This window comes from Streptopelia decaocto (assembly GCF_964273445.1).
Source record: "Streptopelia decaocto genome assembly, chromosome: 7".
Lineage (NCBI taxonomy): Eukaryota > Metazoa > Chordata > Aves > Columbiformes > Columbidae > Streptopelia > Streptopelia decaocto.
In genome coordinates, this window is record NC_138661.1 from 41,387,385 (window position 1) to 41,402,149 (window position 14,765).

Consider the following 14,765-nt stretch of genomic DNA (forward strand, 5'->3'; position numbering starts at 1 on the left):
TCTAAAGAACGCATCACCATTACCAAGTATTTAATCTTCTCTCTCTCTGCTGGAAATACATTTCTGAATACATCTTGGCATCATATTAGTATCATTCATAGGCTTACTGCAGAGCCTTCTTACAAACAGTACATGTTTTATGGATCTTGGTCTTGTTCTCTCTGCCATTTTCAGCTGATCAGTCCCCAGCTAAATTTTTTGTCACAATTTCCTAAGTATGTGATCTTACTTTTTGTTTTCTTTACATTCTTAAATTGGACCCATTTTTTTCTGCTTGACAGATGGGTCTGGGTGGTTTGTTTGACTTGTCAACATCACATTTTTGGTACTCCACTATAGGAGGGATGCAACCCACCTCTGTGCCAGCAGCACAGTTTCTAAATATGCTTAGTTTCTTTTGGAGAGGTTCAGTAATGAAAAATCATAACTGAGATGAGTCCAAGATCAAGGATGTCAACTAGCAACATTTCTCTGCAGCAGTGCTTTTCCTTCAAACTCAGCAACCTATTCCTTGCCCTCCTAACCTAGATATCCCATCGCAACCCTCCTCTTCTGCCAAATGGATAAGTTCTCATTACTTCAACTGAACCATGTGTTATTCGTGCTAGTATGAAGGGAAAGTAGGGTGTGTGGTTTTTATGACTTGGGAGTGTTTTCCAAGGGTCCTGGAAGAGTGAGTCATTGTCAACATTTGTCTGTCTTTGAGAAGTGTCTGCTTTCAGTCAGTCCTGCAATAACTATTCAGGAGGTGACTCAGAACGGGTAAACTGCACTGTAGTATAATCTTTGACTAAGATTATAAGAGCTTTTAGACACGCATGGCTTGTAACAAACTTGCTGCAGGACCCTGCATCACCCACCTTCTTGGGACTGCTATGGACACCCCAGCGCTCATCAGTAGGTGGATGCTCACCTTCCAGAAGTGACCCCAACAGGCAGACAAACAGGGAAGAGCTGGTCCAGGTCCCCTTTGTGCCGCTGTGCAGCCCAGCTCTGTGGCATCACCACCTGCAGCCACCTCCTGACAGCAGCTTGTCCCACAGGCTGCTGCAGACAAATCCATTCTGTTGTGCCTGGGAACCGCTCCATGTGTAATTAGCACTTGGGAGACGGGTTTGCTTGCTTGCTTGTTTTGTTGTGTTTGCCTCAGGTTAAACCTCCAAGTGTGGTTTAGGGGTGAGACCCAGATGCAAGTGACGGCACAAAGATGTGGCAAAGGAAGGAGACGGGGAGGGAGCTCATCGGGCTATGACTAACCCCAGGTCCTGTGGAACAGAGCCAGGGAAAGGATGACAGGCTGCTGAGTCCTCCCTGAGAGCCATTCCCACCACACTGAGGGCAGCTTTGGGGAAGGGCAGCACAATGAGAATATATTGTTTCATTGGAGAAATCCTTGTCTACAGTCCTGCATGGCACTAGCTTTTATTTCAATCTTGCTGGTCAAGGTAAACACTTAAGGGGAGGAGCACTGGGAAAGAGGGAAAATAGTGTCTAGTTACACTGAGAAATTATCTGCATTTTTGTCTTGTCTATGCTAGGCAACAGGGAGATATGTATGGAAATGGCTCCTCTTGTGAAGCATAGCACCTTCAATTTGCAGGAACTAGAATAAACTTAACATTTCCTATTGATGTCCCCATAGGCAACCGGAGCTGTCCTTTACAGTGCCTGTGAGTGGAACATGATCAGCTGTGGGGTTCCCCACAGCCCCTCCTCTGTCTTTTCCTACAGTGACTGCATCCCTGGAAACCTTCTGACTTTCAGCACCTCCAGGCCAGCTGCCAGTGCCTCCTGTGAAAAGCTGCTCTCTCCTCTGTTTGTACATGGTGATTTCCCTGCAGGTGTGAGCTGTGTAGTCCCTGCAAGTATAATTGCATCCTTTCAAGGGGATTGGGTCACAGTAAACTTCTTGGTGCAAGACCTATGCAGATGGCCTCCGCAAGCCTGAACTGTTGAAAGCAGGTTGGAAAACAAGGAAGATCTTCATCTATTCAGCCAGTGTCTCTCTGGTCTCCAACTCTACCACTGAAGGACTTGTTGAAACCTCTGTGCCACATGAAAACACCAATAATGCTTTCAGTGCTGCACGCCTCTTTCTGTAGAGAAATAGCAAAGCAACATAAGAGGGAGGGCAACAAAACAACATGGAACTGTTTTAAAAGATCTGCAAATAATAAATTTGGCATCTAATTCAAGTTGTCAGCTTCACCTAAGTATTCAGCTGTTGGGGGTGAGGCTTCCTCCTCAGTGGAGATGCTTACTCATCCCACTACCTACAGGATGTCTGAGGGTGGACACAGATAAGCAGAACTGATTGCCTAAATAAGAAGGGAGTCCAGGGTTAACTACTCCTTTGGTGTGCCAAAGCAGTAAGTACAACTATTTCTCATTTACTCTTTTCAGTTGCTGATGAGCCTTCATGCTTCACTTGACCGCCAGTAACAGAGGCAGGAGGGCAGGCAGGCAGGCCAGCTCATCTGACCTCACATCTTGGTTGCTGAGACCTGTGTATTTGTTTCTGAGGCGGTGCCAAATAGTGCAATTTTGGGTTGATCAGTTAAATACTAAGTTGGGAAATGTTTTCCTCTCTCTCTCGGCATTCTTCCTTCTCACTGCCCTCTCACTACCGTAAGAAAGGCGAGACTCCTGGGGAAGAGGGGTGACTGATTACCAATGGCCTGAAGTTGTACAGGCTCCTCTCTGCCTGCTGGTGGGAAGGGAGCAGTACTGCCCAGGTGAGAGGTGGGAACTGTGTGAGCTGGAAACGCCTGGCTGCTTCCTTAACTTTCCAGGAGTGGAAAGCAAGAGGAAATGACATGCTCTACCTCTTCTTGCTAGACCTCTGGGGCAATAGTGCAGCCTTTTTGGTTTCCACACTCCAGTGGAGACATTGGAGAATGAGGGAGGTCAGGGTGCTGGGTGTACCGGGACTGCTCACTCAGGGCTCTGGACTTTTTAAATCTCCAGCCCTGGCTACATTTTATGATCTGCACAACTTATCCACATTTACAACGACAGATAAAGTTATTATTTTCTAAAGGAGGTGGAGAGTGGCTTCTGGCTGCCTTGAAGGGAAACGTTCCTCTGTAGGCTGGGACCCAAGGGAGAGAGGCCGACCTCGTTCTCCAGAAATATGAACTGGGGCCCTGCTGAATTATTGAGCGTGCACCACAGTCGTCAGCTTGGGGAGAGAGAGAGGCACCAGCTTAGGTCACAGGTGTGGGATGGAGATTATCAGCTTCAAGAACCAGAGCAGTGTAACCGGATCTGCCTCATGCACTTGGTTGCTCTGCTGCCTGGATCAGTGTCACAGCTGCTTGCCACTGCAATGCAGATGCTCAGCTTGGTTTGGTGGCTCTCTCTGAGGCCCTAGAAGGTCACAAAAACCCAGCTCCACAGTACTGAATCTCCTGAGATCCTGAGACACCCATGTTGCGCGTGTCCTAACAAAATGGGGAAACGTCCTGAATCTGCTGTGATATGTGTAAATGGACAAGATGGGCTGAAGCACTGTGAAAAGAGCCAAACACTTCTTGTTTGGTAGCAGCTGTTATTCACCAGCACCGTCAGGTGGCTGGGGCACCCAAAGAACACACTGCTTTGTTCAAAGGAGATAATATCACTTATCCTGCACGAGGCACCTGATCCTGTGCCTGCAAGAACTTCTACCACACCCTCACAGAGTGATCTTGCACACAGTCTTTTTGCTTCTTCCTCTTGCTTTAATCATAGATTAAGACAGTTTATTACTGGAGGAGGCATACTTTATCTGTAAACATTTATTTCTATATTGTCACCACCTCATTACAAAGAATTCATGACTAAGCTTATATAAGCCAAAGCAGTTTGATGAACATCCTGTAATCTGTCTCATTTTGGCTTACAGAGGGCTTCTGATGTCCCCTGGGCATGTCTGACTTTGCTGTAGGGTGACACTGGCAGAGCACCACAAGGGCACCAGGGACAGCTTATTGCTTTGTCGATGGAGTACAGACGGTGGGGTGAGTCTGCCTGTGGACCTCCTCAGATGTGTTATCTCAGCACGTTGTTCATGCTCAAGTGAGGTGACAAATCAGCAGCAGCTCAAGACGTTTGAAGAGCCATTAGGGCAGGTTATATTCCCCTTTCCGTCTTCCTCACACCTACCCTGTGACACCTGGATCCTCTGCTTCATAAATTCAACGGAGCTGGCAGAAGATTCACAGGGCAAACCCCATCTTCCATGTAGAGTTGAATGGGCTTGACAAAGAGCCTGAGTCAGCGCAGGAGCTGGAGGAAGGGGGCAACTTCCCTGCCAGCCCTTCAGCCGCTGCAATTTTTTTGTTTGAGTCAGAGGTGCCAGGGAACTTCTCTTATAAGTCTGGTCTCTTTCTCTGGTCTTCATGTCAGCCTGTCTGGAGTTCTTCGGGACCAAGGAGAATATACGTTGTTTTCCCCCATTAAAAAAATATCAGTCCTCAAACAGCAAAATAGAGCATTTGTATTTGGAGATGGGAACTTGGCACCTGGCAGTGTGTGTCCTTTGGTCGAGAGTTACCTTGGTAAAATCTCCACGTTGGGCCAGCATATTAACCTTTGAAAAGTCAATAGTTGTAAACACATTATAAGCTATTCAGTGGGTTTTGCAAGGTTTCTAACAGTTAAGAATCTCCAAAGAATCTGCACTCCCCAAGTATGCTCCGAGCCTCTCAAAACATACATTTTTCTGGGAAATTTTGGTCTAAATAAGATGGTTTTAGGAGTAAGATTAGGGGTGGGGGTACAGCAAAACAGTGAGGAAAAAACAGGTAAGCTGCTTAAATTAAATAGCTAACAGCTGTCTTCCAAATAGAAATTTTAGGCTGTCTGAAAGGCAAAGATTATACCGGTTTCAGGTATACTTTAATGCTTATCTTTCACTGATGTGGAAGCAAGTTTCAGGATCAGCATTTTGTGGAATATTCTGTCAGAAAGTACCTTTATTTTTTGCTCAAATTCAGGATAAAAAAAAGGGCTGGAATGGCCCTGCCATTTTTTGTTCTATCACCCTGTGTACAAGATGTTGCTGGCTGGCTGTATCACCATCCCTCTGGACACAGGAACATAGCTTTGACATGTACAAATTGGAAGTACCTTGGCTGCCAGGAGCAGCAGAGACTTACTTGCTTTTTCCGCATTAATCATGAGACTGGGATTGTTGCCTTTGCTTCACGATGGAGGGTCTTGCTTGGTTCACCCTTTCGATAATGGGACAGGGCAGATCCCTGGCCGGCTCACGAGAGGACTCTAGAAACAGAAGAATAAAGAGGTGGGAGACAACATCAGGAGGGAGCACAGGTGTCCTGGCACCCTGGCGCTCTGTAAATATAGCCAACCTGATTGCTGTTCCTCTGACCAGCGCCAATCACATATCCTTCTGAAGTGGCACAGGGTGATAACACTGCAAACCTTTAACCTGGCTTTCAGTAAGAAAGAGATCGTAAACCAAGCAATGATAATATATAGTATGATAGTGGTTTATCACACTTCAGCAGGTGTTTATTGTGAACACTTTTCTGTGGGGATGAAATAGTGCTATATCCCTAGACAGGCCTTCCCCTGCAGTGTCATCACATCAAATACTTAACTTTTTTTTTTTTTTTTTAAATAAGAGTACCGACATCTTGTTTTATCTCTGAAGTGCCTTGCTCAAATGGTCTCAAATTCAGGCCCCTGGGACTTCTACAGACATTTTTGAGAAAGCTGGAACAAATTTACAGATTATAGAACAATGTAAAATGGGAATGTTGAGTCCAAGTTTGGCTTGCAGTGTCACTGACTGAGTATTCCCACTTGTGTAAAATAGTGGATGTGGTCACCTGATTCCAGACCACTTCTCCTTATCTGTGCAGGGTCCTATGCTTTAGCTGGAAAATGCCAAATACACCATTTCAATGGGACCTAACCCTGTAGCTGCAGGTAAAGTAGTTCACAAAGGCTCCTTGAACACAGCAGGATTCAATGCATTATGTATGGATCAGGCCTCTGGAATTGCGCATGCACCCAAGTCATGCCTGTAGGAAAACAGTTATTCAAAACCTCCTTCTTCCCCACCTCTCCGAGCTGACTTGCGTTAAATATTAACAAACTTGGTTCATCAATTCCGTGGTTCACTTGGCTTCTTTTAACAACAGATGTTATTACAACAACTCCTCTCTCTGCCTCCCTGCTCCTGTCCGCAGGGCTGATGGTGAAACCCAAGAATCTGCCGCTGTAACTCTGCCTGCAGAGCCTGGCTGCTGCTCGGCCGTGTGGTCTCCCCATCTCTCTCCCTGGGACCTCCAATGCTGCCCACCTTTGGCCTCTGCCAGTAGCTTCTGCTGGGAGCCACAGGTTTTGTAGAGGCATTGGTTAAAGAAGAGGAGTGAGAGAGCCCCCAGGAAGGCGAGTTCCTGCTGTCAGCGAGAGGAGGAGGAGGCGGAGGAGGAAGCAGTGAGCATGGCCAGCGATTCCAGTGCTCTGCCACGGGTGACTTTCCAGACACCAGAGAAACCTGGGGAGGAATCATCACACAGGAAACTGGGCAAGTTAACCATCAAGTACAACCGTAAAGACCTCCAGCGCTGGCTGGACCTGGAGGAATGGATCAATGCCCAGCTGCAGGAGCTCTACCAGTGCCGGGTGAGTAGCTGGGGCAAATCAGCCCCTTGCTTGTCAGGTGGATGGGACCAGAGACCTTGTGTGCTGGAACAGAAGCTTGCTTGCTCTGCCTTACTGGAAAGAGCTTCTCATTGTCAGTCTTCATGACTTGACTTATTGCCACCTGCTACAGCACTCTCTCTGACTGGTATTTTCACTAGTCAGAGACACTTGCACTGATATCATTCAGTGAGCTTTGAACTGCCTGGTCTTGCAACTGCTTGGTAGGGGTGGGGGTGGGGGGTTAGCTATTGCTCAGCATGAGTATGACAAACTGGAGAGATGTACAAACCAGAATGCCTCTCGTTGCTGAGCTCCATGTGGTGGGTGGCTTTGCTGCAAGCAGTATCTAAGCTGGCTGGGTTAGAGCTACCAGTTATCAGTGTAGCTATAGCTGCTGTTTGAATGAGACACTCCAGATGATGCTGTATCTGTAGCTGCAGTCTGGACACACTACTGGCAGCAGAGAGAGAAAGAAAAAAAAACACATGTTCAAATGATGTGTGTAGAGATCTTATGCCTTCATTTTCACAAAGCCCCACAGCCATCTCCCTTTGCAGCAGGAACAATCACTCCTAAATGCTGCCTGCCTGTCCAAGAGCCGTCCCACTAAGAGCGGTGCAGGAGCGCTGAGGCCCAGCGCTTGAATGATACTTCACTTGAGCTGTTGCAGGGTACACGACATTCTTCATTCAGGATGGTGTGAAGCAAGTCAAGTTCTAGCACTGGCTGGGTACACTGAAATTTTAACCTGGTACTATTGCTACTATTAATATTCATATTTTGTGCTTAGATGGATGGCGCTTACACTGGGAGCTTTCATAGCGCTTTTCCATGCTTGAGATAATTCGTTTGGAGTGTGGCGTGAGAAAAGGTGAAAGGATTTGCCCACCTTGTACATCATGGTCTTAAACCCATCTAAATATTAATAGCTTGACTTTAGGTTTTTGCTTTAATCTGTAGTGCAATGGCTGATGTTGCAAGAGAACATAGCTTTCTTGACTTACAACTCAGTACTTCTTCAACAGAAGACGCAGATGGGTTTAACAAATTGTGTAAAACGGCTTATTCTTGTCCTGGACGGGGACAGACTGTATGAACTGCCAAGCCCTTTCTGCCCTGTTTTGTGTATTTGTACCCCACCACAGTGTTAAGCACATTTTTTAAATACAAGGAAAAAGAGCTGATGATTGCATAGAGTCTTCCACTCTGAGCATCCGCAGTTTCAAAGTGCAGTCAACAGTGGAAGAGGACATGCCCAAACAGCCCAGGAAAAGGAGGATGCTGTACTATATGCTGAGATGGCACAGAGAAGCTTTGGTCTGTGCTGGGAGAGCTCCAGCCTGATTTTCTGGGCCCAAGAGCCATAGAATGATGTCAGCTCCACAGCTGAAAAGCCAAACTTCAGGAACTGTCTCCAAGGCTCTCTTTATAATTGTTGTTGCTGTTGTTGTTTATTATCATTGTTATAATCATTTTCTGTGTGACTATTTGATATTTGTGGGAGCGTACTGGGTTCTTATGCCAGTTAATTTGTTTTAATTTATGCTACGTGCAAAGAACAGGCAACAGAAAACAAATATGGAGGAAAAGGTCCTTCTGTTGCAAATGCATGGCCCCTTTAAAAATGAGTAGATTGTTGCTCCTATTCTGTTAATGGACATTTTTAGATGCCCCAAACAATTTTACAGCTTGATTAGTAAAAATGACAAAGGATAAAATCTCATAATCTTTGCAAAACTTAATTCTGAATTTCCAGTTCTTCAGTTTATAAAATTATAAAATTATAGTCATAAATAATCATTTGTGTCTTAGGCCTCTTGAAAAATGCATTATGAAATATTGTAGTGCACCCAGGGGCAGATGTTACCACTAGACCTAGTTAGACAGGCCAAACCCAGTATGTCTGCAAAGTGCCAGAGTGGTGTTCTTGGTGAGTGAAGGCTGTTCAAAAGAACAGCAGCAGTGACAGTGGCGCTTGCCAATCACGCCTGCACTGGCATTTAACTGTCCCCGGGCTGGCAGATTAGTTCAGAGCCTTTAGCCTGACTGTCAAGATTTGCCAGAGATGAGCAAGGAGAACAGCTGCTGCTTTGAGGAACAAGGCATCTTGCCCTTTGGGGAATTATTGTAATTTTAAAGTACTGGTTCAGAGTTTTTTTTGAGATGGACAATAAGGACTTCATGGTACAACCAGTAACATGACCCAAGACGAGGTTCCCCGTGTGCTACTCTTACTTGCTGAACTCCACAGGTGTACATTTGTAAGGATGTCAGAAAACCAAGTCAAATTACCTTATCACTTCTGTTTTTCTGAGAATTGAGTAATTGGGAGCTGCTTACTGTCATCAGAGTTACTGCCCAAAGGGGATATTTTTCCCTTCTACAGAATCCCAGCAGGCGCAAGTGAGAAATCCAGCCATGCCCTCACAGGAACAGATTGCCAGGGGACTGCCCTTGCTAGCACCTCTCCAGCACATCATGTTTCCCAGCTTCCTGCTGTATTTGTGCCAACCAAAGAGCTCTGCTACCAGGAACTACATAACATGATGCTGTGCCAGGTCAGAGACTCTTGACAGGGTTTGACAAGGGGTTTACATAGGATCCCTTCAAATAAATACATGTGCCACAGTAAATGCCAGGTCCCAGCAAGTCCTCCTTTGTGCATTGTGGCAAGACTGTTTAATCCGCCCTGCTAGTCTGGGCTTCCTTGGATTCATTGACTTGCATTACATTGTCAGCTCCTTCCTCTGCTCCACCTGTCCATAGCAGCGCACAGTTCCTCCATGTCATTCAGAAACCCACGTGACAGAGTCAGAATAAACAGTATTGCAGATGCAAATGCCAGGAATGTTAGGTCAGTCATTGCCTCCTGGTACAGATAATCTGAATGCTATGCTATCTACTGTCATGAGGGCTTTTTGCAACAAAACTAAAGTCTCAGGAGACAACTTCAGTTTTCAAGACTATTCCCTGCACGTGGAAGCCAGAACACCATCTATACTAGGAGGAGAAAGGCACAGGGAGCTCTTACCCTGTCTCACCCTCCTGGCTTACTTAGATTGTACCCAAAGTCAGGCTGGATCAACACCTGTTGTCTAAAGTCACATGAAAACTATTACTTTTAAGAAGAAATGCTGTGTGAGCCACGGTGCAATATATTTAACTCTGGTTTATTACTTACTGTCAAGTCAGCTGTGTAACAAAGCTGAACAAAGGTTTTCTATTTCCTCTATGGTTTGGTATCAGAGACTGCTCAGAAGTCGTTTCCTTTTTTCCCGTAAGTATTGCCTTTATTGTTTGTTTTACATACACATCCATAAATGTTATCCAGCAATTAGGTACTGCACTGTTACGCAGTATCCTTATTCTGCTGATTACTACATTAAAATATCACTAGTGTTGTGTTGCATTGTCAAATACTGGTTTTACAAACACACTGGAAGCCACAGCCTGCTTGTTTTACAGTCTTGTAGAGACATGTGGAGCTAAAATGTGTCTGACCACACTTACAAATGTTTCCAGTTAACACCCACATACATTACAAGATAAATGCTCAAATCACCAAAGCTTGAGGTCTCTCTTACATCAGAGAATATTACATCCCTGTTATGTCTGTTAGAGAAAGCTGACAAAATATTAAGTTAGGCCTTTCAAATGTGTAACTCTTTTTCTGTTACTGCAAAAACCCTTAGTGTAAGTATCAACCATGTGAATGTATATAGCCTGAAAGTCTAAAATCTCCATGTATTAGTTGTGCCTTTCTAAGATTAAGCCCGCTAAATTTCCGTTTGGTGAACTCGTGAGCTCTTTCATAGATGAGAGGTGCCCCAGGTGGCTTACATTGCACTGCAGTTGGCAATTGCAGCTAGATATTCTTGAAAGGGTCTTCTCACGATGGATCATGATGCCTGAGCAGCATTATTAAGTGTTGAGGTGGGAAAAGACGAAGAATGTGTGGCTGTAGCAGACACCACAGAGTGGCTGAAATCTGTGCCCTCTTTATAAGAAGCTCCTTATTTTGAGGTTATTTGTATCTTAGCCTCAACTTTGCAGCATGGTTTTATTGTAACTAGTTCCTTCTCAGCTGCTCAGTGCTTCAAAGATGGCCTCTAAAGTTCTTAAATTTTGAAGGCTTATTAATTGTGTATTTTGTTTTCCTTTTAGCTAAGAGAAGAAACAGAGGCAGCAGCTCCTGAACCACAAATTGATCTTGAAGATCTCCTGGAGGTCCCTAACGAAGAACAGAAATTAAAACTACAGGTCAGATAGAGGGACATGGTGACTTTACATTAGGGACTTCCTTCACAAAGAGCAGCAGTGGTGTGTGGGTACAGAGTGCATGTATGCAGTGTTGGCACACTGCTTCCTTATGTCTCCGCCTGCCAAATGTAGTAAGATTATATACCTACCCTTTTTTGGAGGGAGGGGAGAATAGGTCAGCTCATAAAATACTAAAATGACTCACCTTTGGTTTTTAGGAAATCCTCCATGAGTGCTCCAGCCCGACAGAGGTGAGTGAAGCACCATCAATATATGTATGTTACACGGTGTCTTCATTGCTGCTTGGCTGAATGGCCGATATTACTATGCCTAACATGACACTGCATATTGGTTTCGTACCCAATGGGAGGTGTTTGCCACTTTATTCTGCTGTGTTAGAAAAATACATGTAAATCTATACAGGTCAGCTGATGGCAGAGCAGTGGAGCAAATAACGGATTATGCTTTACAGCCAACATTCCATGTTTTGGTCACCCTGAGCTAATGAGCCTGAGTAGCTATTTGATCCTCACTCTAGAAAAGTCATAATAGTGATACAGCTCACATAACCATCTTGCACACTGTTAGCTAAATGCATTCTTGGCTTAAACCACTTAAATGTTACGGTTGAGAAGAATGTAGGATGGCCGCGAGACTGGATTGGGCAGTGGCCACAGCAGTTAGTTTTACTTTTTTTTTTTTTCCCCATGTGAACGTTACAAGTGCTGTTTTGAGTTGGTTAAAGAAATCTCACAAGCTGTCACAATGTCAAAAGCATTGGAGCTCAGTACTTTGCAGTGTTGGGCACAGATCACACAGCAATTGCCTTTGCTGCAGCGCATACCTGTGCAAAATGGGGTCCCCCATCACTGCTCCAGTCACATCCACTGTATGTGAACATTGTGCTTGGTCATCAGTCATCAGGCTCCATGTCTTGTCAAGCCTATGCAGCTGCACAGTGATACACGTACAGAAAATTAGGTGGATGCATGACTATCATAGCAATTAAGCTCGACTGTAGTAATCATCACAGATAGTCTGCTAGCAGAGGTTCTGCAGACAGGGTTGGCAATGGGGAATAGTTTTCAGAGTGTCTGAATTTCAGATATTGGGCAAGACCCCGTATTCCCAGAGGGAAAACTGAAGAGTTTGCTCTACTGATTCATGAGCTGTGAAAGTGTCTTGCAGACAGTATGGTACTTGCTAACTACAAACAGATACTGCTGCCCCATTTGCAAAAGTATGTACTCTCACCCTGGTGATTTTGATTTCAGTCCCCTTAAAAGATCATAACAGCCTACCCTGTTTCCCCGAAAATAAGCCCTAGCAGGATTTTTCAGGATTTTGAGGATGCTCGAAATAAAAGCCCTACTCCAAAAATAAGCCCTAGTCACAGTTAATTTAAAAAGTCAATTTAAATAGTGTCCAGGCAGCTATGCATGTAAAAAGTAAGCATCTTTCGGAGCAAAAATCGTATAAGAACCTGTCTTATTTTCAAGGAAACAGGGTATTTGTAGAAAGCAGGCAGAGGAAACAAACTGGTTTCCTCTGAAGGGACTGACTGAAAAGGTATGTGTGATCCTAGGCATGTACTTGCAGAGCATGCTGCAGCAGGCAACCTCTTCTCACCCAACTGAGGAAGTGGGGCTTCCACACAGCACAAATGGTAACAAGCTATAATACTTGCAGTGACCTTGCCTAATTACAGAGACATGTAGCTACCTCTTCGGGTGAAGAAAGGCTGCCCACTCCTTCATGGTGATATGCAGGGGGTAAACTTTGCACTAGTCACACTGACTTCTACTTGGAATAACCAGATGGTTCGGTTCAGTTCATAGTCCTCGGCTGTGTCAGCAAAGTAGTCAGGGTTTATCTCCATTAACTGCTCATCACCTGCTCTGCCTGTCCGCAACCCCTGCTCCAGGTTATCATTAGTCCTACGTGTGTTTTGCTCCACCTCTTTTCTGCCAGCCACTTCCCTGTAGAATTGGCACAGATCCGAGATGGTTCGCAATCTACAACATGGAGCTTTACAGGTCCAACAAGAGGGACAGCTTGCTTTGCCCCGGATTGGGAGAGCAGCAGAAGTGGGCAGGAGGTTATAGTTGGAAAGAGTGGAACCTAACAAAAGACAACAGCATCCTGAGGTCATCTCAAGGTAGTAAAGCAGGCATCTGGGATGAAGAGGGGTTGGCTGGCTCCTGGGGAGAAAGTAAACATGATTGCTCCAGAGGAAGCCAGGGGGAGGGCAGTAGAGGGGCTTTTAGACCCTTCTCATCCATCAAAAGGTCTCCTTCCCTAAGCTAAAAGATAGGTTTACTCAATACATGTCAAAATTCTGGTTTCTGCTCAACATGAAGGTGAATGTGGGAATAATGCAAGCACCATAGTACTCTTCAGATAGTAAGCACTGGAATTAACATGATACCTTTCTTTGACGAATTCTCATTGTAGGACTTCATTACGGAATTGCTTAGTCGATTGAAAGGTCTCCGAAAAGTCATCAATCCTCAGAAGAAATGACCTTGCCCACATGGAATACCCAGCTTTGGTCAGAAGGAAATTTATATTTTCTCCACAAAAACCAGGATCAGCAACATCACTACAGAATATGTTTAGAACTTACTGTCACTGAGAAACATCACCAGGTTTGTGAACTTTGTACCAGTGGTTTGAAGTCTCCACTCCTTCCAGAGCTACACACACAGCAGAGAGCTAAACTGCACATTTTCCTGATTGTCAAAGGGCATATTAACCTGGGGAACAGGACAAAATGTCGTTCCTTTAGTTTCTTCTAGGAATTTCCATGCTGGCTGAGGAGCACTGAATACAGTTCTCAGGACCTCATCAAGACTTCTTTCTTTCCATTCACTGCAAGGAAAACAAGGCATTCGTTATCCCTCATTCAACAACATGGAAAATCAGCTACTGTTAAGCTGCACCCTGTTTCGGTGTGGCTGGGACCCCACTGTGATCTCTTGCCTGTTACTGCTGTACGTGACTCCACAGCATTGCACGTACTTTGCACGTCTTATTAAGTCTGTTATTCATGAAGGTTGGAGGGAAAATACACAGTAGGATGGAAGAAAAATGTTTGAGTGCATCTGGTCTACACAAGGTGAAGTTAGTGAAATGGCTGCTAAGGCTAATGAAAAAAAAATATTTTCCTTTTTCTGGAATTTAGGACTTAATGATTTAGAAGTGTCTTCTAAAGGAGTAAGGTCTGGGAATGATTTTTCCTCATAATTTAAAAATATGTTGGAAAAATTCATATTTTCTATATTAAAACAGAGAAAAACAGCTGTGCACAGCTTACTTTGCTCTCTTTTTAGACAGTAAAGAAAAACTGAAGTGAAAAAATACCTGCTCCCCATTTCCCTGCAGGGAGCATCTCACAGTGAGTCTTTTGCAGGCAGGTAGGTCTCACAAATGAGAAGTGAAGTAGGACACATTGTCTTGCTGCACAAACTCTTCTGGGTATAACTAGCTTGTGGCTGGAAAAATACAGAGAAAACTACATCCAGCCTCTCACCAAGTCAGTAACTTGACACACGTGGCTGGGAAATAAGAAAGGAAATGGAGGGTGATTGCTTAGGCAGAGTGGGTTCTCACATTATGTCCTGCCCCTACCCTCTCATGCCTGCCACTCAAACACAAGAAATGAGTTGCGGAGTCACATCCAGAGAGGCTCCTATGTACCAGTATGTTCAAGGTTAGCTTTTGAATATGTGTTTTGTCAGACAGGGACAAGAGAGGCCAACTCTGGAACAAAAGGGACGTGCAGGTTACGAACAAAGACAAACAAGGACTCTCAGGCTGGACTAGTAATATCTTAAATACATTAG

General features: G+C 44.8%; 1 protein-coding gene and 1 long non-coding RNA gene across 2 annotated transcripts; one reads left to right on the forward strand and one right to left on the reverse strand.

Moving 5' to 3' along the window:
• Positions 1–3,850: 3,850 nt before the first annotated feature.
• LOC309442439 lies at positions 3,851–12,174 on the reverse strand. The gene is made up of 3 exons (XR_014184614.1): positions 11,765–12,174; positions 5,142–5,265; positions 3,851–4,573 (listed from the first exon to the last, which is right to left on the reverse strand). It is a non-coding gene; the product is annotated as an uncharacterized lncRNA (long non-coding RNA).
• PPP1R14D (protein phosphatase 1 regulatory inhibitor subunit 14D) lies at positions 6,271–14,169 on the forward strand. Its single transcript, XM_082058297.1, has 4 exons — positions 6,271–6,639; positions 10,825–10,920; positions 11,139–11,171; positions 13,375–14,169. The coding sequence occupies exons 1-4, from the start codon at positions 6,457–6,459 to the stop codon at positions 13,441–13,443; spliced, it is 381 nt and encodes a 126-aa protein (XP_081914423.1). The 5' UTR covers positions 6,271–6,456; the 3' UTR covers positions 13,444–14,169.
• Positions 14,170–14,765: the final 596 nt, after the last annotated feature.

Excerpts from the sequence above, each read along its gene's own strand:
- PPP1R14D (XM_082058297.1), top strand. The coding sequence starts at position 6,457 with ATGGCCAGCGATTCCAGTGCTCTGCCACGGGTGACTTTCCAGACACCA. Across the intron at positions 6,640-10,824 it reads AGGAGCTCTACCAGTGCCGG|CTAAGAGAAGAAACAGAGGC; the intron begins GTGAGTAGCTGG and ends TTTTCCTTTTAG. Across the intron at positions 10,921-11,138 it reads AACAGAAATTAAAACTACAG|GAAATCCTCCATGAGTGCTC; the intron begins GTCAGATAGAGG and ends TTTGGTTTTTAG.